At 54.8% G+C, this 22,087-nt stretch overlaps 5 protein-coding genes across 5 annotated transcripts in view; all 5 read left to right on the plus strand.

Moving 5' to 3' along the window:
- The window catches only part of VDBG_01967 (conserved hypothetical protein), a gene marked incomplete at both ends in the record, with an annotated part of 2,640 nt that extends 1,694 nt beyond the window's left edge, over positions 1–946 (plus strand). The window contains one exon of the mRNA XM_003007733.1: positions 11–946. Within this exon, the coding sequence (XP_003007779.1) occupies positions 11–946 (936 nt within the window). The remainder of the gene's footprint in view (positions 1–10) is intronic.
- A 4,379-nt stretch (positions 947–5,325) lies between these two features.
- Positions 5,326–7,136, plus strand: VDBG_01968 (palmitoyltransferase PFA5; the record flags this gene model as incomplete). The annotated part of the gene is made up of 3 exons (XM_003007734.1): positions 5,326–5,694; positions 5,750–6,208; positions 6,269–7,136. The coding sequence occupies 3 exons, from the start codon at positions 5,577–5,579 to the stop codon at positions 6,970–6,972; spliced, it is 1,281 nt and encodes a 426-aa protein (XP_003007780.1).
- Positions 7,137–7,473: 337 nt separating this feature from the next.
- On the plus strand, positions 7,474–9,547 carry VDBG_01969 (DNA polymerase IV; the record flags this gene model as incomplete). Its single annotated transcript, XM_003007735.1, has 3 exons — positions 7,474–7,694; positions 7,785–8,077; positions 8,166–9,547. 3 exons carry the CDS (start codon positions 7,474–7,476, stop codon positions 9,545–9,547), a joined length of 1,896 nt encoding a protein of 631 aa, XP_003007781.1.
- A 2,894-nt stretch (positions 9,548–12,441) lies between these two features.
- VDBG_01970 (conserved hypothetical protein) lies at positions 12,442–13,791 on the plus strand (the record flags this gene model as incomplete). Its single annotated transcript, XM_003007736.1, has 3 exons — positions 12,442–12,621; positions 12,729–12,791; positions 12,856–13,791. 3 exons carry the CDS (start codon positions 12,442–12,444, stop codon positions 13,789–13,791), a joined length of 1,179 nt encoding a protein of 392 aa, XP_003007782.1.
- Positions 13,792–17,748: 3,957 nt separating this feature from the next.
- On the plus strand, positions 17,749–21,503 carry VDBG_01971 (importin-7; the record flags this gene model as incomplete). Its single annotated transcript, XM_003007737.1, has 8 exons — positions 17,749–17,838; positions 18,005–18,083; positions 18,197–18,663; positions 18,744–18,928; positions 18,988–20,855; positions 20,906–21,081; positions 21,142–21,268; positions 21,337–21,503. 8 exons carry the CDS (start codon positions 17,749–17,751, stop codon positions 21,501–21,503), a joined length of 3,159 nt encoding a protein of 1,052 aa, XP_003007783.1.
- Between the last annotated feature and the right edge of the window lie 584 nt (positions 21,504–22,087).

Raw genomic sequence — 22,087 nt, forward strand, 5'->3', positions numbered from 1 at the left:
CCCACGCAAGATGATCAAGTGGATCGTGGGCGGCCAGCCGCGAATGGCACTGTTTGCGGGAGACGCGCCCATCATGACTGGCGACGAATTGACCTACGACTACAACTTCGACCCTTTCAGCGCTAAGAACGTTCAAACCTGTCTGTGTGGCGAGGCGGAGTGTCGCGGTGTGCTGGGTCCCAAACCCAAGGGACCCAAGCCGGTCAAGGCTGAGAAAACAGACGGCAAGGCTAGTCTGAAGAAGAAGAAGAAGGCCAAGGCTACAAAACCTGACGCCAAAACAACCCCGAAATCTGCAGCAAAGGCCCTCAAGAGCCCTGCCAAGCTGAAGGCGAAGGCACAGACACCGAAAGCGAACCTGAAGGAGACTGTCAAAAGCGTTGTCAAGCTCGGGAAGCGCAAGCTTGAGGAGCTCGCCGGAGATGACACAGCCAACGCGATGGCGAAGAAACGAAAGATCAAATCTCCCAAGGGCACGAAACAGAGCGCAAAACGTAGCTTCTCCAACGCCAGCACCAAGGTTGTCCAGGCGGCAGCGAAAGGCGCCGCCACGGTGAAGAAGAGTGTCTCAACGATTACTGTGAACGCCAAGTCAACACCTGTCGCGAAGAAGACAACGTCTTCCAAGGTGACTACTGTTCGCACATCCAGCTCAGGCCGTGTCATCAAGGCGACAAAGAAGCGCGACTCCCTTCTGCAGACGACCTTGTCACCCAATTCGACAATTATCGCAGCCAGAGCTGAAGGCGGCAAGTTCAAGGCTGCCGACAAGGACAGCTTGAAGACGCCGAACAAAACGAAGAGACCGGCCACTCCGAAGAGTCTCAAAAGCGCTGTCAAGTCCCCCCGCAAAGCGCTGGATCTACCGCGCGTGAAATCGCAGATTCGCTTGGTGAGCCCCGAGGCGAGCAGCATCACTGCCCTCGTGTCCCCCTCGATGGCCTGAGGCCTTCCGTAGGTGACGGTTGTGCTGCAAGTGAGAAGGAGATGAGGCGCGGAAAGACGGGAGCGGCGGAGTTGAGGATCCGATGTTTTTGCTATGGCGCCCGGCCTTGGTTGTCCTGCGGTAGGTTACAAGAGGCGAATGGAGTAATATCGATTGTGCATTTGCAACTAGTGGGCACCCGCACGTACCCTCAGCAGCTCTACCAGGATTGTCATTTATTCAACATATTCTTTCTCATCTCCACCGCATTGAAGAGGTGGCCCGAAACAACGAGCATGTGCATTACTCCCTAGACTGTTTACAGTGGGGTTCTACCGTGACTGTCACTAACCAGCTAAACAACAGTAGCAACGACAGGAACAGGGCGCAAGGAACTGGCTATGTGAACAGACAGGCGGACCGCATCCCAGACCTGGGCTACGATGTAAAACATGCAATGGGACGTGATGACCATGCACCGACAGCTGTGGAGGAAGCTCACGTCTTCGCAAGGCAGCGAGCCCTTCACAGACAATCATCGCGATTCACCTGTCTTTCTGAGGCTTTGCTTCTCCACCAGCCTGATATTGCCCGCCCTGACATGGGCAGCGGATTTGAGAGGTTGGCTGTCATGTGTTTGACCGAGATCGTGTGTCGCTCACCGCCTTTGTTGGATACTCCTTCCACCTGGCCACCACTTGGTTCGGGCGTGGTCAGGTGCGCTCGCGCGCCGGACGGGAAAAGGGCGGGGAGCTTGCTGTGTTGCACTTTGTGCGGGCTCTACGGTTCCAAATAAAAAAATCAGTGAGGAGTACGGGGAGAGGCTGTGCTACGCGGGAGTTGCTTCAGCCTGAAGGACAGTCGAAGGGAAATTCATTGGCGTGGAGAGCTTCCACGGGCGTGGCTGAGCTGCGACTTGCAAACGACAGTCGTAACTGTTTGAAAGGGCAGAAATTGGACTTGAATGCTTCCATTGCGCACCGGGGTCGGATCGAGCACAGCATTGCGACGGGAGCGGTCGGCGCATTCTTTCGTAGCGGGTGCGTGTGGGAGTGCCAAGAAGCCTGGTGGACTCGGTTCGCCAAGCGTCGGGGGGAGGCAGTTTGTCGCCTCGACGGAATTGGTGATGGGGGGCCAAGCTTGACCAGTGACATTTCCGAAAATACAAGAGAAACGTGATAACACCACCGCATGGCTTTGTGACTTGATATTGTGTCATTATTTGAATATCAGGGCATGTTTGTGTACAACATCCACGGCGGTGGGCCAGAGAACGTACAAGCTGTCCGCGGCCTAGACGTGGACCGTTAGGCACCCAGTCAGCGGCAGGCAAATGGGCACTTGGTCTTGAACTTTCGATTGGCCTCGATAACGAGGATCGTTCGCATTCCCAAGCTCATCAACTTGCACACGCCGGGCAGGAGAGTGGAAGGGGGGTTGGGGTTGGGGTTGCTTATACATTTGAATGCCGACTTGCTTCTGAGCTTGAGCATGACCAAGGGAGAAACAGGGTAGACGCGAGACATCGCCATCCACTCGAAGCCGTCGTATGGCTTACTCTTACTGCTTGTCGACTGTGCACACAACATTACCTTTGGTACCTGAGTTCAACATGCTTATACCATTTCGATCCCAGCAATGACGAAAGAGAGGTGGACAGAAGACCCAAGTTAATCTTCACCAATCAGGCGCCGCTACAGAGTGTGCAATCAAGGGCCTTCCTTCGTTGGCGACAGCAAGTCGCGTGTCACAAGCTCCTTTCCAAGGCGGTCTAACTTCTTCAGTCGTGCAACCGAAGAAAAAACGGTTCCAAAGGACTTCCTCCGCTCTGCATTGATTCCTCTGGCAAGCAAGAGGCAGCCGCTCAGCCACGATTGCCTTAGGCAAGTGTGTCACGGGTCATAACGTCGGTGGGTCTCGGTGAGCAGGGAAAACACGTCCCAAGCCCCTTGATGAACCCGACATGGCGAATAAACATGCGAGTGTTGCGCAAAAAACTGTTTTATTCCCCAGAAACTGAAATGAACCTGCAGGTGTCCACTGGAGCGAGACTGGGTAAGTCTATCAAAATCGAAAGGTAACGAGCGTCTGATCACCAGTGATCAAGGTCCTGGTCGGGGCAGGTGTCTAGCTTAACAGTACTCAACCCCTTCCAACTGTGAGCGAAAACAAGACTAAAGAAAGAGCAGAAATGGTGGTAAGGTCCTGCTATGATAAATCGAAGCTGTGCCGAGTCCTCTTCTGCTTGACGGTATGACGGACGCGACATGGCCATGCGAGAAGATTGGCTTCGAGAGACTCATAGTGCCTATGTTGACGTTTTGTTGGCGCAGTTCATCTGCCATGGAGGAACTGAGAACTGCCGCACCTGGATCTTGTCAGTTGTAATATTGGAAGGTAAGTGACTAATTGAACTCACGTATGGCGGCGCGTGAATGGTAACACCAGCGAGTCCATACTCTCGTGCCTGAGGTTTGAGACCGTCTTAACGCCTGTGCATGCAGTATGGGCAAACAATATCGTAAGTGCAGCTCAGGTTCCTGCCGTTATCGCAGTTGGTCTGTAAAAAGTTCATCAGCGAAAACACTTGCATGGATCATGCATGAGCATAGGCTGAACCCACGCAGTTCCAGGTCATGATGAGGTCTGGGGGTTGAGACGATCTTTGGTTGTGCTTTGGTAGTCTCGGATTCTGAGTTTGTAGTAAAGTCTTCTGAATTGCCTCGACAGTGTACTGATGATCTATAAAATTCAAAGACTATGCCGATGAAGACATCGAGTTGTTTTATAAATTTTCTCGGCCATCTCGCGATTGAAATTGGTCGCAAAGGCGTCATGGTATTCGAATGGAAAGCCTCAAGGTTGGAATCCTTGACTGCCCGAAGACACATAACCTGTACCAATGCCATACCAATGACACTATGTCGAACCGCTCAACGGGGCCAGATATCAAGCCTCACATTTGCAGTCGGTGTGCAATTTCTCGAGGCGAAAGCAGTTTCCGTGGGAGGGATCCATAGATTTGCCGGCGCTTCGTCGCCGAGAGTCTGAACAATACCCACGTCCCTGTGATTGAGGCCAACCTTGCCCTGAGGCGTTGGACAAACCTCAACCAAACACAGCTTTGCCATCGCAAAGAAGGTTGAATCTTGTCGCCCTACTAGGCCGAATCGCAGGCAGGAAGGGGGGAATCTGGGGGTTGACATAGCTCCGTGCGCAGCTTTCAGGGCCCGAACATCGTCGGTGTCTTCCATCATGCCTCGGCCACGGGAAAGCAAGGCGGAACGACGATGAAGAGTTCCCAACAAGTTGCCCAGCACGTCTCTCACCGTCCCATGCTCGCCGCGACGAAACTCGGCAGCTTTAGGGCGGCGAAGCCTCAAGCCCCCTTCTCCTGAGTGAAACGTGCACTTGCGGCTCAACGAAATCTGAGCTCGGGTCAGTATCGTGCGGGAAAAAAGGGGGATGCTGGGCTCTTGATGTCAGGGAGCATGACACGGTCTGCCGCAGGAAATCTTACCGCTTTCATCCAAGCATATCCTTGAATGCACAGTGGAGAGTTGGAATATTGGCCCATCTGAACCAAGAACTACTTTGCTTCGCACACCGCCCTAGTGTGTGAGCCTCTCTCGCACCACGCTGAACAGAGCCGCATGCGCCCCAGCCTTGCCCGATTGGAGGACCCTGGCTTCCAGCGCCTCTTTCATCCTGTGACTTTGCATCCAACCTGTCGTGATTCAATAAAAGTATTGAGAATAAATCGCCGAGCCAAATAATAATAATAATAATAAGACTAGTTGGAACCGCGTCCTTGAAGCAGGGCGGGCTCACTCTGTGAAGGTGGATAGGTCGTCTCGTGGAGGAGTCATGACGTCAATACGACCTAATAAGGTACCTACGGTGGGTATGTAATTATTTGAAGCTCCTGCTTTGTTCGGTAGTAGGCTGTGTGAACGACCTTGCGCCTCGCCCGAGACATGAGGCTATCATGGAGCGCAAAAGGGGCAGGCGAGTAAGGTTCCGCTGAGGTTCGGTTAAGCGTCATGTGTTCGCTCTTCTGGAGGAAAGGCCGGGCCTTAAGCTCCATGTCTGGCAGCAGCAAAGACCCGGGCACCGAATACAGTCTAGGTCTTCCACCGGAGCGGCCCCGTACGCATTTACCATGCCGCTGCACAGCATCTGAGTTTCTCCGGGGATAGTGACGTGAACCACTCGTCTCCTTCAAGGTAAATGATGAAGGATGCTCAGATCAGAGTAAGATATGTGCAGAGTCGGGGTCGTCGTGGTCATTGCTGGGCCACTGGTTGGGCATGAACCACGCCTTAGTCATCAGTAATCTCTCTCGAATGGCAGGTTGCCATCTGATGATGCTTCGCCCAGACCTCATCTGCCCCGTCCGCGTCAGCAATGCGACCGACGTTCCCCTACCAATATTAGTATTGTGTGGGAACCCTGCAGATTCCTTCACCCTCGATCCGATTCATTTCTGAACACGACCACGATGCCATGCCATTTCTAGTCCTGGCGTTCCGAAAGCCATGTCGCGACACAACACTCGATCCTAGGTAGTAACCACAGCGAGCGCGACGCCGACACCATACTGCCTCCACCATAGACGCCACGCGTCTCACGGGATGCACTGCCTGCTACCATGACAGAATCGCAAGAGAGTCATAAAGCCATCGCTAGATGGACAAGCCGGGTCATCCCGGCCATCCTTGCCGGTGTTCTTGGTTATGCGACGTACGTTGTCGTATCGCGACTCTGCAGTACGTCCTCCAAAGCAAGCCTATTCTAACTGCGCACTAATGGACGAAACCGAAGTTGAATATTTATTGAAAGAGAGGGGAGAAACTGGCACCGTCATTGCCGTCTTGCTTCTCTATTTTCTTTTCCTCTTCTTGTCCTTGGTGACATACATCCGGACGATATGGACCATCAACACCGACACTGGACTTGTACCACTCGGCCTAGAGGCTCAGAGAGCCGAGACCGGAGTAGAAAAATCAATAACGAAGGGAGGCAAACGATCGGGACGGCGCGCTGATGATATTGAATCCCAACCCTATCAGCCAGGCCCCGATCAAGACCCGGACAGCCCGGGACTGGAGAGGTTCTACAGCAAAAACGCGTTCATCTGTGAGAACGATGGCCGACCCAAGTGGTGCTCAGAATGTCGCAACTGGAAGCCAGATCGTGCGCATCACTCCAGCGAGATTGGCCGGTGTGTACTGAAGATGGACCACTACTGTCCATGGGTTGGTGGGATGGTTTCCGAGACTTGTAGGTTTCATTGAATCCCCTTTTGCCTGGCCCTCAAAGGTCTGGTCTGACATTGGCTAGCATTCAAATTCTTCTCCCAGTTTACCTGCTACTGTGCGGCCATGTGTGCTGTTGTGCTATCAACGGCAGCATATTGTCTGGCCAAACAACAACAAGAGGGACGATCTCTGGACGGGCAGGTCGTCGCGGTCATCGCACTCTCCGCCTTTTTCGGCCTCTTTACCTTCACCATGACGATGACATCGTGGTATTACGTCTTTCTTAACGTTACTAATATCGACATGCTTAAGAAGGCATGGGTTTATCAGGTGGCTGTTCGCGTGCCGCGCGGGACTCCATCCAGCCAGCACTTTTCAACCGTCACATATCCTTTGGCCAAACACAGCGAAACACCAAGCAGTCAAAGTAGCGGGGGCACCATTTTGCCAAGGTCGTCTGCGTCGCACTCTGGTGAGCAGCAATTGTCAGCGAGAGACCTTGCTGCGACACGAACATTCGCCATACTGCGTACAGAGCCCGATGAGAATCCGTGGGACCTCGGATGGAAGGAGAATTGGAAGCAGGTCATGGGAAATAATATCATAGACTGGCTGCTTCCCATTCGGAAATCACCTTGTGCGCTTCACGAGAACGCGGACAGTGATTACCCCATGGGTCATGTACTGCAATCACTGGCAAAACGGAACGGAATCCCAACCTTGGCGGATGAAGAGGGTAGCCTCACAGAAATGTACGAGGTAAGGAGCGCTCAACGAGGGAGTTGAAATCACGAAGATACCCAGTCATTCGACACGAGGCAACGCAGCGTCAGGTTTGGATGCACACGTGTAATTCCTTTTGCGTGTGTTGGGCAAGGATGACACGGCGAGACCAAACAAAACTCCACCACTAGATAATTCTTAATGATCAGCCTCTATTTTTAACACTATTCACCCAGAGTGTCAATTTTTCGTGGGCACATTGTTCAAGTAACCAAGAGAGGTTGCCTACCTAGAATCACTTCCTTGCCAATTCCATTGTGACAGTCATGACGTTTGGAGGCGCCCTTTTCTAGCGCGCTTATGTAACCACCAGGCAACACCACAAGACAGACCCGCGTTCGCGTCTCAACCTCCATATCAGAACACTTCATCCCAATGGCGTTGTTTCCGGCCTCACACGACTACCTAGCGATTACATTGTCAGACTCGAGATGATCCCTGCAGACTGCAGGCCTAGCTCAAGTACTGGAAATTCTTGACATGCAGCCGTGACCTATCCAGACCATGACGACCTCTTCACCACAGTTTCGCGAGTCGTCGCCCCTGATGGGCACGAGGAGCCCGAAATCCCAGTTCACTTATCGACAGCTCTCACTTCTCGCCTCATATGCCGTATCTAGTCCGCTACGGGTCATCGCTCACATTGACCTCGATGCATTCTATGCCCAGTGTGAGATGGTGCGCCTGGACACCCCAGAGGACCAGCCCCTGGCCGTGCAGCAGTGGTATGTCGAGCCAAGGATGCCATACATTTTTTCTCCCTTTTTTTCTCTCATGAAACGCGCGCTTCATGATGACCGAACTGACATGATCAGGCAAGGTTTGATTGCCATCAACTACCCTGCGCGTAGCTTTGGCATTGGAAGGCACTGCACCCTTGCAGAAGCGAGGAAGTTGTGCCCAGACCTGATCGCACAGCACGTGGCCACATGGCGCGAGGGCGACGACAAGTGGGCGTATCGTGACGATGCCGCCGCCAACATTACGAGCGACAAGGTGTCGCTCGATCCCTATCGGTTGCAGTCGAGAAAGATCCTGGCACTCATCAAAGAAACACTACCATCTGACCTCCAAAAGGTTGAGAAAGCAAGCATCGATGAGGTGTTCTGTGACCTGTCGTCCCACGTCCATTCAATCCTGCTCGAGCGCTTTCCCGAGCTGAATAATCCGCCGCCATATGATGACCCGACGGAGAGGCTACCTCGGCCCGCCGGTTGTCGCGCTCGACTGGCAAGCAGACGCCTTGATTGACCTAGACGAGGACGCGGAGAACCAGGACCCTGACTGGGACGACGTGGCAATACTGATTGGGTCCGAGATTATCCGGGGTGTCCGCGCACGCATTCACGAAGTCCTGCATTACACTTGTTCCGCCGGCATAGCGAATAACAAGATGCTCAGCAAGTTGGGCTCGGCCCACAAGAAGCCCAACCAACAGACTGTGATACGCAACCGCGCCGTCCAACAGTTTCTTTCCGACTTCAAATTCACCAAGATCCGCAACCTGGGTGGCAAGCTTGGTGATACCATCGTCAACACGTTCAACACGGACACCGTCAAAGATCTCCTGCCGACCCCACTGGATCAGATGAAGGCGAGACTGGGGGACGAGACGGGTATCTGGGTTTACAACACGATTCGTGGCATTGACCAGAGCGAGGTCAACTCTCGAACCCAGATCAAATCAATGCTGTCCGCCAAATCATTCCGCCCCTCCATTCACACACCAGACCAAGGGAATCGTTGGCTGCGAATCTTTGTCGCTGACATCTTTTCCCGATTGGTCGAGGAGGGTGTGCTCGAAAACAAACGCAGGCCAAAGACGATAAACCTGCACCATAGACACGGTGGCCAAATGAAGTCACGTCAAGGGCCAATACCTCAAGGGAAGCCCATTGATGAGCAAGGTCTGTTCGATCTTGCGAGAAACCTATTGCAGCAGATTGTCGCGGAGGGCAAAGTCTGGCCCTGCGAGAATCTCAGCCTAAGTGTTGGTGGCTTCGAAGATGGCATCACCGGAAACATGGGAATCGGCGCTTTTCTGGTAAAGGGAGCTGAAGCTCAGGCCTTGAGGCAGGCGTCGAACACCTCGACTCACATGTCCCCGTCTGAGGTACCAGCTGCCAAGAAACGCCGCCTGGCTAGTGACGGCGGCATACACAAATTCTTGACCCGAAGCGTCTCTATAGACGAAGATGTGGCCGCTCACGATGCGGCCAAGACTGAAGAGAGCAAATCAACTGACGACAAGCAGCAGATACTCTCAACGGGCACGACAACTTCTCGTGTCAAAGACGCCGGAGAAATCGAGACAAACGATTCGAACCCCTGGGCTGTGCCCGTCCATTTGTGCAGCAGATGCAATGCACGCTTCCAAGATAGCGACGACTTCCAAAGCCACCAGGATTGGCATATTGCCAAGGACCTCCAGGATGAAGAACGTGGAAAGTCCGCATTCGTCCAAACACCGCCCTCCGCCTCTCATGCTGCCGGCCCCCGCAAAGCTGCCACATCCGCGAAGGGAGGTGGCCGAAGCGGCAAGCTCGAACATGGCCAACGTAAACTGAAGTTTGGCTAGGTAGCACGCACACATCATAGGCCAAGTGGTGTTAGGGATCGCCAGCGCGCCAGCCGTCCTGTCCCTCCGCTTCCATGGCTGGCCTGTAACAGTTTCGCGATCCCTGATGATCCGAAGGCGACGGCTCACAAGAGCATGGACTAAAGGGGCTGAGACCATGTCAACCACTTGACGGCCCGCGTCACAAACAAACAGTACGACCTGCACTTTTTCCACGATTGGACCCACTCCGCGGGAACCGACAGACCAGAATGGTGATGCTGAAGCGGTGGGCAGCATTGGGCATGCACGATGGCCTGAGACGCAGATGGATGGGTCTCCTCGTCCGGCCGATCTCCATGACTGGGCAAAAAAGCCTGACCTCTGCAAGCTACAGTGCGGTGACCAAGCCGGACTGCTGGCGATGAAGTCCTCGGAAAGCAGGTCCTCTGAGCTGTTTTGATTTACAGCATTTGAACAAGTTTCGAGCAGTCGTCCGCTTGCACTCCCTTTGTGTATCAGAGTCGCTGACCACGACGCCCCACAAAGAGCTTTGTTGAGAGGAACGGCAGACGGATTACAGGCAGCGCTTCCCAGTCTTGGTAGGTCAGGGTTCTGGTGCTCTGGGTTCGGAGTCGTGCGATTGCAGCTTAGGTGGAGCAGCATAGGAGAAGCCGGCATATTGGGTACATGATGACCAGCTCTTGGTGATCCTATCCCTTGTCCTGGTACGTTGCGGTGCAAGGCCTGGCCTCCGAAGTCCCCCCCGGAAGCGCCGTTTCCTGGTACCATACAAAGGCGCAGCGTCTTAATGACGATGCTTGAGAATGAGTTGCTCAGGCATGTCTGAGCATGATGGCCGTCCTATCACCGTGTGACAGTAAAACGATCGATGATTGGACGGAATTTTGGGTACTTTGAGTTGGGAGGTTGGGCCACAATCCAAGCAAGGCATTGCTACCCAACGATGATTGACGTGCCAGCCACCTGAAGGCGGGACCAGTCTGAATATTCAATCGATGGCCAGGTTTGGTCGTCAAGCCGTGTCTGTCATGTCGGTCAGCGGCAGCCGGTCAACCATTTCAAGCTACTGCACTGCACGTGCACATGATGTTTTCGAGGCAATAACATCGAGCCGCAGCGCATTGCACCACGTCGCTATCATTGTATGGGCTCCTTCTAGGCTTCGAATCGTCTGCTCGAGAAGACTATGAGGCAGAGGCGCGTCGGCGGAGCTACCCCGTTTCGTCGGTGGGGGGAGGCGCCAATGAGACGGTGATAGACAGAGAGTCGAGAAGGGGCTGGACGAGACGAGTGAGGGAAGCCAGGATGGCCCATGACCGTCAGGTAGCAAATGCCACGCTGGCTCTAGTGGCCCAGACGTTCTGTTGCAAGGCTTGGCAGAAGAAGAAGAAAAGTTTCGTTGCGAGAAGCGCGCCGTGAGGGTTTTCTACTGGTGTAGTGTTTGAGTAAGAAGCAGATTCTGCGCAGCAGAAGGTATTCGTAGTGCCACTCGAGTTACAAGAAATGGTCGCACAACGTGTCGTATTTGAATGATCAGGGTTCCTCCACCAGGGGTTTCGACGTTGAAAATGACAAAACCCAACCATACGGGGTGTGCCAGCCTGACTGCGCGTCGTAAGGGGGGGGGGGGGGGCGCCATTCATTTCTGGTCCCATTGCCATTTTGGCAAGCAGCCGACATGAAATGCCATTTTTCAAGGGCTGTTCCTAGGCCCTTCCAAGTGGATGAGACCGGGCTCGTCCTGGATCTGGGGTGAGCGTCCGTCCGAGAACTGTACACGAGGGAGGTGCCGGCTACAAAAACGACAATCACAATGTTGGATCATCGCGTACGTCACCAGGTCCTATCACCAAGACCATCGACTTTCTTTTGGGGCCAGACCGTCAGGCTGTCAAACCTGTCAGGCTCCCGAGCTTCATTCTGTTGGGCTAAACAGAGGGGACGGCAACAGGGAGACAGCCTGTCGCAGCCTCCGACGATCCCCGACGATGTCGTTTCTGTAAGTTGGAAGGGATTATGGTGGCTCATTGAAACGGATCTCGTGAACAGAGTCTTATTCACAGGAACCCATTTTTCATGAGAGACCGGGTTCGTAGGCAGGGCGAAGTGGAAGTGGGCGAGCGTGCGTGGGGAGCACGAGATGCTGTGGCTGAGAAGACGACACCCTCTGCTTTTCGGTAACGACTTGACGCAGGCATCTTGGCGTGCCGCCACCTGGGTAGGTACTTGCTGCTTCAGTTAGGGGCACTGCAACTGCAAGGCAGAAGCAGCAAAACAGATGCAGACGATAGGTAGACGCAGGGCAGGCGCACGGTTTATTAGCCAGCCAACAGTGTGCTGCCAGCGCGTCCTGACCTCCTTCACCTCCAGGGGGGGCGCTCAGTGTGTGCCTGCTGACGGGCGTGGCCAGTCATGGACCACCATTGGGACACCAGAGGCCTAAGCCGACTCGCTAATCCCTGTCATCCCTGCCCTGCCTGCCTACCTACCTGCCCGCCTGCCTGCCTCGAGCCAGGTTCATCGCTGACGCTGCACTGGCGGTGCTTCCTGCCTCCAGTTTTTGCTGCTGCCCACTGGATGTCGGTCACAGTTGACTTGCCGCTGGCCCTCAGGCCGACCCACATGGTCTTCCTGCCAGCGCAATGACTGCCCTTTTCTTCGGCCACCACCCACTTTCCCCCTCCCCTCCAAACGCTGTCTACTCCGAACCTTCGCATCTTTCTCTTTCCCAGCCCATCACCACCTACAACCACCGCCTAAGGGCTCGTTCTCCTCTTCGCCATATTGAGACGTATACGATTCATCCAGGATCTTGCCCCGATCGTCTCTTTCTTTTCGCTCTTGCTCTTGCTCTCTCTCACCCCCCTCGCCACAGTCAGAAGATCAATCAGATGGCGTCAAGGCAACCACGAGGCGGCGCGCCTCAGTCAAGCGGCGTCGGCGCTTCCACTGCCAGCAGCCGCTCCAACGAGTACTTCGTTCCGAGGGACGGCATTGATCGAGAGGTCATCACCGCCGACATCTGCCGCTACCTCGGAAACGATGCACTCGTTCGACCTGGTCACTACGAGGTACGCTCTTCCATATGGCGAGTCAGCGACAACCGTCTTCGCCGTGCATTGCACGACACGGGTCGATCTGACGGTATCGGACCTCGTGCTGACAAGCCTCCCTTCAGAACCCCCAAACAGGCCAGGCCGTCCAAGGCTACTACATCACTGCCTACCGGAATCTGACGACAGTGAGTCGTCGCTCTTCCCCCGCCCATCTTGTTGTCGGCGGGGACATACGCTGACAGGGCACAGGCTATGATTGATGATTTGAAGGCCGACTCGGCTCGGTGGGAGGCAGAACGGCGGCAGCAGGCTTCCCGCAATGCCCCAAGCACAGCAGGTACCTTGGCCTCAAAGAGTGCGAAGGGCCAGCCTTCAAGACATTCTAACTCGCCCATCCTAGGGTACCGTGACTCGGCCACCCACAATGCCCGACAGCACTTTGGCCCCACTACCGAAACCGCTGGAGGATACTCAGATGGTCGTGACCCCTATGATGCTCCCAGATACCCAGGATCCCAAGCTCCAGGCTACTCAGGAAACTCGGGCTCCTACCCGTCACAGGGCGGCGGCTCTGCGCACGCCTCCGTGCAATCCAGTTATGGCTCAACTGGTGGCTACCAGTACCCTCCCCAGAATGCTACATACTCTCCGCAGCCGGACCCAAGGTATCCTGCTTCACAGACCGCCTCGTACGGACCACCGGACATCCCATACACCAACGTCAGTGTGAACTCGGTCAACTCGGCCATGCGCCAGCAGTACAATGATCCCTATGGTAGCTCTCAAGCGGGTCAGCGCATCCCCGCTGCCACTGCGCCTGGTCCCGGGCAGGCTTATGGACAGCAGGCTGCCGCCGCTTATGGCGGTGCTCCAGGTTACTACCCTCAGCAGCAGGCTGCCGCGAGCTACGGCTCTTCTCAGGCACAGCCCCCAGACACGATATATGGTCGCGGTGCGTCTTCACCGAATCCCCTAACCTCTACCCGAAAACCGTCTGATTATGTAGCTTCCCCCGCAGGTGCATCCCAGGCCTTCAGCTCCGCCCAAGGACAACAGTATGCTTCCAATCCTACCCCGCGCGCCGCCGCTTCTTCGTCTTCCAGTACTCAAATGGCCAGCAGTGCAGCATCTCATTCTCGTCGCGAGAGGGAACCAACTGATAGGCACCGAGCCTCTCGCCGATGAGTTCGTACCGGAGCAGCTCAGACTGGTCGATTTTGGTCTCATGAGATTTCTTTCCCATGGATCTGCCCGTTTTTGACTGTGAGATCCCGTATGACCTGGGATCCCGTTCCATTTCCACGGCGTCGGCTCCCATGATCATTTGTTTCTTTCCGGATAGAAGCCAGGATTTCAGTTGTAACGTCCGTTACCTTTGGAGAATTGCTGCAAGTTTGCACCATCCGCTTCTGAGGGTTTGGTCCTCATGCCCTTCGGGTTATCTTCCTTCTCACCTTTCCCGGACAACCCAGTAATTGGACGGAGCCTTTCTCGTTTACTTTTCACTCATGCCTGGATATTTTCGCCAAGAATGGACCCAACCTGGCATACTCATGGACCTTTTGACGACTTGCATATATGGATGGGGACTACGACTTGGTATTTGCGTGGTTCGGCCGGATGAATGCCAGCCGGCAAGCTGGAGTACTTTCCGCACACTTTTTCCTTACCGCACGAACGACTTGGAGCCCGGAAAAAGAAAGAAGTTTACGACACTCTCAAATGAACCGGGGTGGTACATTTTATGTTTTATCGGAGCGCCTCGCTGTCCGAATATCCTACCCAAAACAGGACCCGTGATGTCGGTTGCCTCATGATTCTCGCCTGGGTTTCATTGACGTTCGTTCTATTTCACTGGGCTTACCGGAGTACCTGGACAATTCTGTGTTTTTGATTTGTTTCATAGAACGGTGAGGCCGACATCCGGACAGCGAGGTGAGTTCCCTGGAGCTTGTATATACTTGTGAACCTTACAAAGGACTCGTTTCATCAAACCATACAACGCCTCTCTTTCTGGATCTGCCGTGTGGACTGCAATTTCCCCCTGTTCTTTGATCATCATCGCTCCTAACTCGACAGACGTGCCGCCCATTTCTTGCTCAATCAACAGGACAGATTGCAATTTCCCTGGAAGTCGTTTGGTTCAGCATACTCCCCGGATGTATGGGGCCTATCTCCCCCCGCTCGGCCTCATCCGCCCGGCTCGTCAACTCTAAATGCCTGGCCCCGTCACCAGCAACGCCAGAAATGGGCAAATTGGCTTGGGCGGCATGCCTACCTTACAGCAGTAGCCATTGCAAAGGCAGTAAAATTGCCGTGTAACTTTGTTTCGCTGAATGCGCTGCGCAAGCCAGAGCGCGCATTTCAACTCGAGTTTACTGAACGTGGGTAAGATTGCGGGTTCGGAGGTTTGCCGACGCATTCGTCTTGGACTGTTCTCTGGTCTCTTACGGGTGGGTCGTCTCAAGCCTGGCCGAACATGCTGAACACGACGCACAACCCCCCGAGCCTGGTTCAAGACGGGACTGAGCTGTTCCTCCCACAAGTCGAAGCGAGTCTGGACCGCAACGCAGCCCGGGACGGCCACAATGTGAATTGAGCCATCAATTTCGTCGGGATGATTCTGTACCACGGATGGGACGCCTATCAATGATTCATGCCTTGCCTCGGCTCTTCGATCCAGCCCTACGCAACCGCACTCGTCAAAACCGGATCGATGAATCTTCGAATGACACGGAACAGTAAAGTAAGCCGCATTCTACCTCCGCATGGATCTCTGGACTGGAAGTCGTTACCTAAGAGCGCACACTGTCCCCTGTTGGAGGGTGCTGGCATTCAGTATCGGAGCATGATGCTCAAGATGTCACGCCGAGCATCATTGACACTACCCATGAGGAGGAGGATGTGTGAAGATAGCGGGCTTGATTTGATAGGAAATGGAGCTTCATTTATCGATTCATACGACCTGCAAGCACTGTGCATGTAAACTATAACCAAATTTGGAGCCCATTCGAGGCCACTGAGCATGGCATGACTCCTGAGAACCTACGGCTAGTTCAAAATGGAGTACAAATGATGCACGTTAGTATCAGCTATGCGATGTGACACAGTACCTCATGGGCTGACCACCCTTGGTTTGATGCACAGGCAAGATTTAAGAGCAGGAGATGAGTACCAACGCTGGTACCCGACGACTTTTGATGTGCCAAGTACAGCAGGTCTGGGGAATGGCAAGGACGACTGGCGAATTGGCCATTTCGAACCCACCAAGGTGAGGGATAGATGTAACACCCACGTGGCAATACGCTTGATCACAGCTGCTTTGGCTTTGTCGTCCTCTTACATTCTACGCTCACACAAATATGGCTTCTATCATGTGCACACAGAAAGCGGAGGGCAGCAGGCAGAATGAGGGCAAGAGGGCGGAACACCCTTGTCGGGAGAGATGGGCGTGCCAGTGTCATGCCCCGCTGCCCTGGCGGTGAAAAGATTGTGTGGCCCAAGGGCGCCAGCGAAGAATCCAGTCTGGGCGGGGGTGGAGAGTCACAGGAAAGGCAGGCGGTCAGGGTAGAGGCAAGGCAGGTAAAAAGGGGATCATTGCCGGGCCGCCTGGGCGAGGTGGAGACTGGAATCGGCAGATGCGTGGAATGCTTCTCTGCCGCTGCTGTGCGTACCCAATGCAGTAGGCACATCGAGCCGGCTATCAGATGTTGATAGTTGCGCATTCAGGTCGGTCGCCCTACCTCTGAGTGACGATGACTCAGGCTCTCATCTGCAATACGGAGGAGAGGGAGCCTGATGGAATGGAGGGTTTAAGTGGCAGGCAGTGTGGGTAGCTGGATGTGCGTGTGTACCTCAGTCTCAAGATTGGGGGAGGGGGGCCGTCACCCCCCACTGCATGTGTTGTCATGCCCTGTTTTCTGGGCAGCATAATGGCAAGGTCAGTTTGCTAGTGACGATTCAAGTCTGGACATGCCACGGTCTCTTTTGGTATGATGGCAGATGCCCATACGATTGATCCAGTCAAGGAACAGGGCGTTGAACACGGCATCTACATCCTGTTGAACCTTTGGCAGATGAAAGCCAGGAGCCTTGGGTAGCAACAAGCAGGGACATTTAGGGGGCAACCTTTACCGTGAAAGGTTGCGAGCGCAGCTGAAGCACACCGCCCACGCCATATCGGACTACTTAGACCCGTCCACATTCGTCAACCACCAAACTTCATGGCCCCTCGCTTTCAGCCCGAGTGGACGGGTACGAGTCGCCAAATCCATCGGCGGCTGGTTCAACTGGGGATAGGTATTTGCACTAATCGAGCAGACGCTTTTGGTCAGCGCTGAATGGGCAAGAGAGACCCCAAAGCGAAGCTGAATTCACAACACGTTTGGCCAGTGTACCTGTGACGTACCCTGTCAATGTTGACGTGAGGTACCGGCGTTTTCTCATTGCTCGTCTACCAATTGTGCCGGGGCTGGTCCCTGTTGTGCTACCATCGGTGTTGAGACGAAGTGATAAACATGTGCTTCTGTTAAATGGAAGGGGGAATTGATGAAAAAAAAAAAAAAACCTAGACAGTACTGGTGCGGTTTGCAGTATCGGTCGAGGACAAGCCTGAATATCTACAGACCGCAAGACGCTGGAAGGTGTAGGTACCTGAACATCTGTTCCCCTCGCCGTCACGCGCTCAATCCGCTACAGAGCCCAATAACAGTGGGCGTGGCCGGCTGCTGACGCGGATCCCTACAGGTGTCTTTCCTTCTGAAGCCCTCCATAAGCCTGCCGCCTATTAGGTGTTCTCCACCCCCCTCTTTGTAGTTTAGGTTCCCTGTCGTCCTTGCCTGCCTCGTTTGCCCTGTCTGGGGAGGTCAAGGTACATGTCGGACAGCGTTCTGGTGCAGCACCGCACAAGTACCCCCATCGCCCTCAACCCTGGGATCCCTGGATTCTCTGAATGCCCCGCCATTTACTCGACGCACCGCACCCCGTGCTTGCTCGCCGCCCAAAATTTTGTGACTATCGCCGCACGACCATCTCGCACCCGACCATAATCCATCCTCTTCTGGAGACCCCCCCCCCCCCTCCCCTCCTTCACCCCTCCAACATCGCTCCTTTCAGAAAGACCCGTCCAGAAACCCGCCCACGATGGACACAACGGCGATCCGCGGCCTCCTCCTGGCCAGCTTGGATCCCGATGCCGACACCAGACGGAGGGCTGAGTTGCAGCTGAAGCAGGTATGCGCCCGCCCTGACCGACATCAACAAAACCCCCCCTTCGCCCCTCCTCCCCTCGGGACCCGCGACGCGATGAGTGGCAACGGCCCTTGTCGCGCTCACAAGACCATGCATTATGGCCTGTCACCATGTTGCAGCTCGCTGACGCTTTTCGTCCTTCGTGTAGATTGAGGAGCAGCCCGGTTTTATGGACGTGGCCCTCGATATCCTTCAGGCAGAGCAAGACAACAGTGTGCGACTATCGAGTAGGTTCTCCTCTGACATCATGCCCCTCCGTCCTTGACGATTCGGAATCTTTGTTTCTTGGACTGCCTTGCCCCTCTGTGTTGTGCTTTCTGACATTGTCTGCTACTTCCAGCTGTCATCTACGTCAAGAACCGAGTCAACCGATCATGGGCGAAAACCGACCAGTACGCCAGCGAGGCCTTGATACCCGAAGATGAAAAGGCGCGCTTCCGCGATCGGCTACTTCCCATCATGGCTGCCTCCCAGGGAGGTGTGCGCCAGCAGCTTATTCCTGTGCTGCAGAGGATCCTGCACTTCGACTTTCCCGACAAGTGGCCCAATTTCATGGACTACACCACGGAACTTCTCAACACGAATAACGCCCCCTCTGTCCTTGCTGGCCTCCAGTGCCTGCTCGCCATCTGCCGCGCCTGGCGTTTCCGATCTTCCGACAATGAAAGCCGTGTTCATTTTGATAAGATCATTGAGCTCAGCTTCCCCCGCCTCCTGACCATTTGCAATGAGCTCGTCACACAAGAGAGCGATGAGGCCGGCGAGATGCTGCACCTTGCCCTCAAGGCGTACAAGCACGCAACCTGGGTAGGCAGCCCTTGCCGTTTTCCCCTTCTTTTTCTCCGCCGTGGTTTCTCTCTCGTGCACCAGGCTAACCATGGCTGCAGCTCGAGCTGTCCGCCTTCCTGCGCCAGCAGCAGAACAACATTGCGTGGTGCACCGTCTTCCTGAACACCGTCTCCAAGGCCATTCCCGCCAGCGCTATGGTAGAGGACTCTTTTGATCGCGAGAAGCATCACTGGTGGAAGGCCAAGAAGTGGGCATACTTCAACCTCAACCGTCTCTTTATCCGGTAAGCAAGCCGCCCCCTCCAGCGTACTTGGTCATCGCAGGGCCAACTAACCCTTGCAGACACGGCAACACACAGTCAGTCGCGGGTTCCAAGGATGACGGCCAGATGCAGTTCGCGAAGGAGTTCTCTACAACGATCGCTCCGGAGATCTTAAAGCATTACCTCGCGGAGATTGAGAAATGGGTGGCCAAGACAGCCTGGCTGAGCCGACCATGCCTGACCTATACCCTCGTTTTCCTTGACGAATCTGTCCGTCCCAAGGAGATGTGGGATCACCTCAAGCCGCATTTGCAGAACCTTGTTACCCACTTCGTATTCCCTGTGCTTTGCCTGTCCGAGGAGGATGTTGAGAAGTTCCAGGAGGAGCCCGACGAATATCTCCACAGAAAGCTCAACTTCTACGAGGAGGCTTCTGCGCCCGATGTCGCCGCCACGAACTTCCTGATTGGCCTCACCAAAAACCGCAGGAAGCAGACATTCGAGATTCTCAAGTTTGTCAACGCCGTCGTGAACGAGTACGAGCAGGCGCCCGACGACAAGAAGAACCACATCGCCAAGGAAGGTGCTCTGCGGATGATTGGGACCCTGGCGCCTGTCATCCTGGGCAAGAAGAGCCCCATCGCCGACCAAGTCGAGTATTTCCTCGTGCGATACGTCTTCCCCGACTTCACCAGCTCCCAGGGCTACCTGCGCGCTCGCGCCTGCGATACCGTGGAGAAGTTTGAGCAGCTCAACTTCCAGGACCAGAACAACCTGCTCACCATTTACCGCCATATCCTTGACTGCATGGCCGACCCTGATCTGCCTGTTCGAGTAACGGCCGCGCTGGCCCTCCAGCCTCTCATTCGCCACGACATCATCCGAACCAGCATGCAGCAGAGTATCCCTACCATCATGCAGCAGCTTTTGAAGCTCGCCAATGAGGCCGATATCGATGCCCTTGCGAACGTCATGGAGGACTTTGTCGAGGTCTTCGCCACAGAGCTGACGCCCTTTGCTGTGGCTCTCAGCGAGCAGCTTAGGGACACGTACCTGAGGATAGTTCGTGAGGTCCTCGACAAGAACCGCAACGAGGGCGGCGATGACGATTTTGGCGACTATCTTGATGAGAAGTCCATCACCGCGCTGGGTGTGCTGCAGACCATTGGCACTCTCATCCTGACGCTGGAGAGTACCCCCGACGTTTTGCTTCACATTGAGGCCATCCTGATGCCCGTCATTCAGGTCACCCTCGAGAACAAGCTCTACGACCTTTATAACGAGATTTTCGAGATCATCGACAGCTGCACCTTTGCTGCCAAGTCCATCTCGCCGACAATGTGGCAGGCTTTTGAGCTCATCCATGCGACCTTCAAGGCTGGCGCTGAGCTTTATCTTGAGGACATGCTGCCTGCCCTCGACAACTTTGTCCAGTACGGTGCACCGCACCTCATCCAGAAGCAGGAGTACGTGGAGGCGCTGTTTTCCATGATTTCGGACATGTTCTCCGACGCCAAGGTTGGCGGCGTGGACCGCATTTGCGCATGCAAGCTGGCCGAAGCCCTCATGCTGAATCTTCGTGGCCACATTGATAACTATGTGCTTCGCTTCATCGAGTTCGCCATGTCGGTCCTGACGGCTACAGATGTCAAGATCAAGGCGTACAAGATTCACCTCATGGAACTGGTCATCAACGCCATTCACTACAACCCTATCCTGACTCTTCAGTTCCTCGAGGCCAAGGACTGGACCAACCGCTTCTTCAGCCTCTGGTTCGGCAGCATGTCCACCTTCTCCAGGGTCCACGACAAGAAGCTCTGCATTGTCGCCATCTCTGCCCTTCTCAGCCTCCCCCCTGACCAGGTTCCACAAAGCGTTTCCGTCGGATGGCCCAGGCTGCTGCAGGGAATCACGGAGCTGTTCAAGACCCTGCCCTCCGCTATGAAGAGTGAGTTGACTTGACACGCTTGCTGAACCTCCTGACTGACGATGAAGCAGACCGCGAGGAGGCGCTCAGGGATGACTACCACCTCGAGGGCAACTACGAGTACGGTGACGACGACGATTGGGGAGACGATGAGGCCAACTGGAACGCCGAGGAAGGCCCCGAGGCCGAAGAGACTGGCGAGGCCCGCGACGAGAGCACGGCATATCTTGAGTTCCTCAACGATGAGGTGAGCCCGAAGCACGCTACTGCGCTTTCACACTTTGGACAAGACTGACGGATCGCATAGGCACAAAAGTTCAGCCGCGGCCTCGAGGAAGCTGAGAGCGAGGATGACCTTGGTGAAGACAGCGTGCTGCTAGAGTCGCCCCTCGACAAGCTCGACCCGTATCAGTTGTTCAGCGGTACCCTGATGAGTATGCTCCCCTTCCACCGTGCCTACCAACCCCCAAAAAGGCCGGCTATGATACTGACATTTTGGTAGAACTTGAGTCTGAACAGCCCCAGTTCTACGCATCACTTGCGTCTCACCTATCAGCGGAAGACCAGGCGGCCCTCCAGGGCATCATGGCGAAGGCCAGCGAAAACGCCCAAGCGCAGCTCATCGCGCAACAGCAGGTCGCTGCGACGGCTAACGGAAGCGTGGCGTAGTAATGTAGCATGCAACATGAAGCCTGGGTCTTGCACAGACACCGTGCTGGATGGCATTGCGTTCCTCGCATAACACGCCGCGGCGTTGGTGGCTCACGGCAAGGAGAGCACGGCGTTTTTGGTTCAGACGGCGATTGTGAGCTCCTCTCATACACGCCTTCTGATGCCCCTCGACGTCTGGTCCTACAGTCGTGCAAGGGCAAAAAGGGGGGAAACCGGCATGCCTAGTGCGCTGCAGGCGTCCGTGGACTATTTTTAGGTGGTACAGTCCCCGGGGGGCAAAAAACACAAGCCGCAGAGAGCGGATTGGTGATTCCTACGACGGGTAAGCAACGGAGAGCCTTTGCCTCACGCGAAATGATCCTGTTGGATTGTGTTATCGTCCGTTGCGTTAAGGTGTGAAGAACTGATCCCCACGTCGTCGAGGGTCCGAGGATGGCTGAGTAGTAGGAAAAAACGTGCAAGAAAGCAAGATAGAGACAGTCTTCTTGTGTCCGCTTCTGCCTAACAGAATGTCAACATGGGGCCGGAAAGATGTGCGACCCGGCCCCTGGTTTTGGAATTGTCGTGCCCAATGAAGAATT

This window comes from Verticillium alfalfae, genomic scaffold, assembly GCF_000150825.1.
Source record: "Verticillium alfalfae VaMs.102 supercont1.2 genomic scaffold, whole genome shotgun sequence".
NCBI lineage: Eukaryota > Fungi > Ascomycota > Sordariomycetes > Glomerellales > Plectosphaerellaceae > Verticillium > Verticillium alfalfae.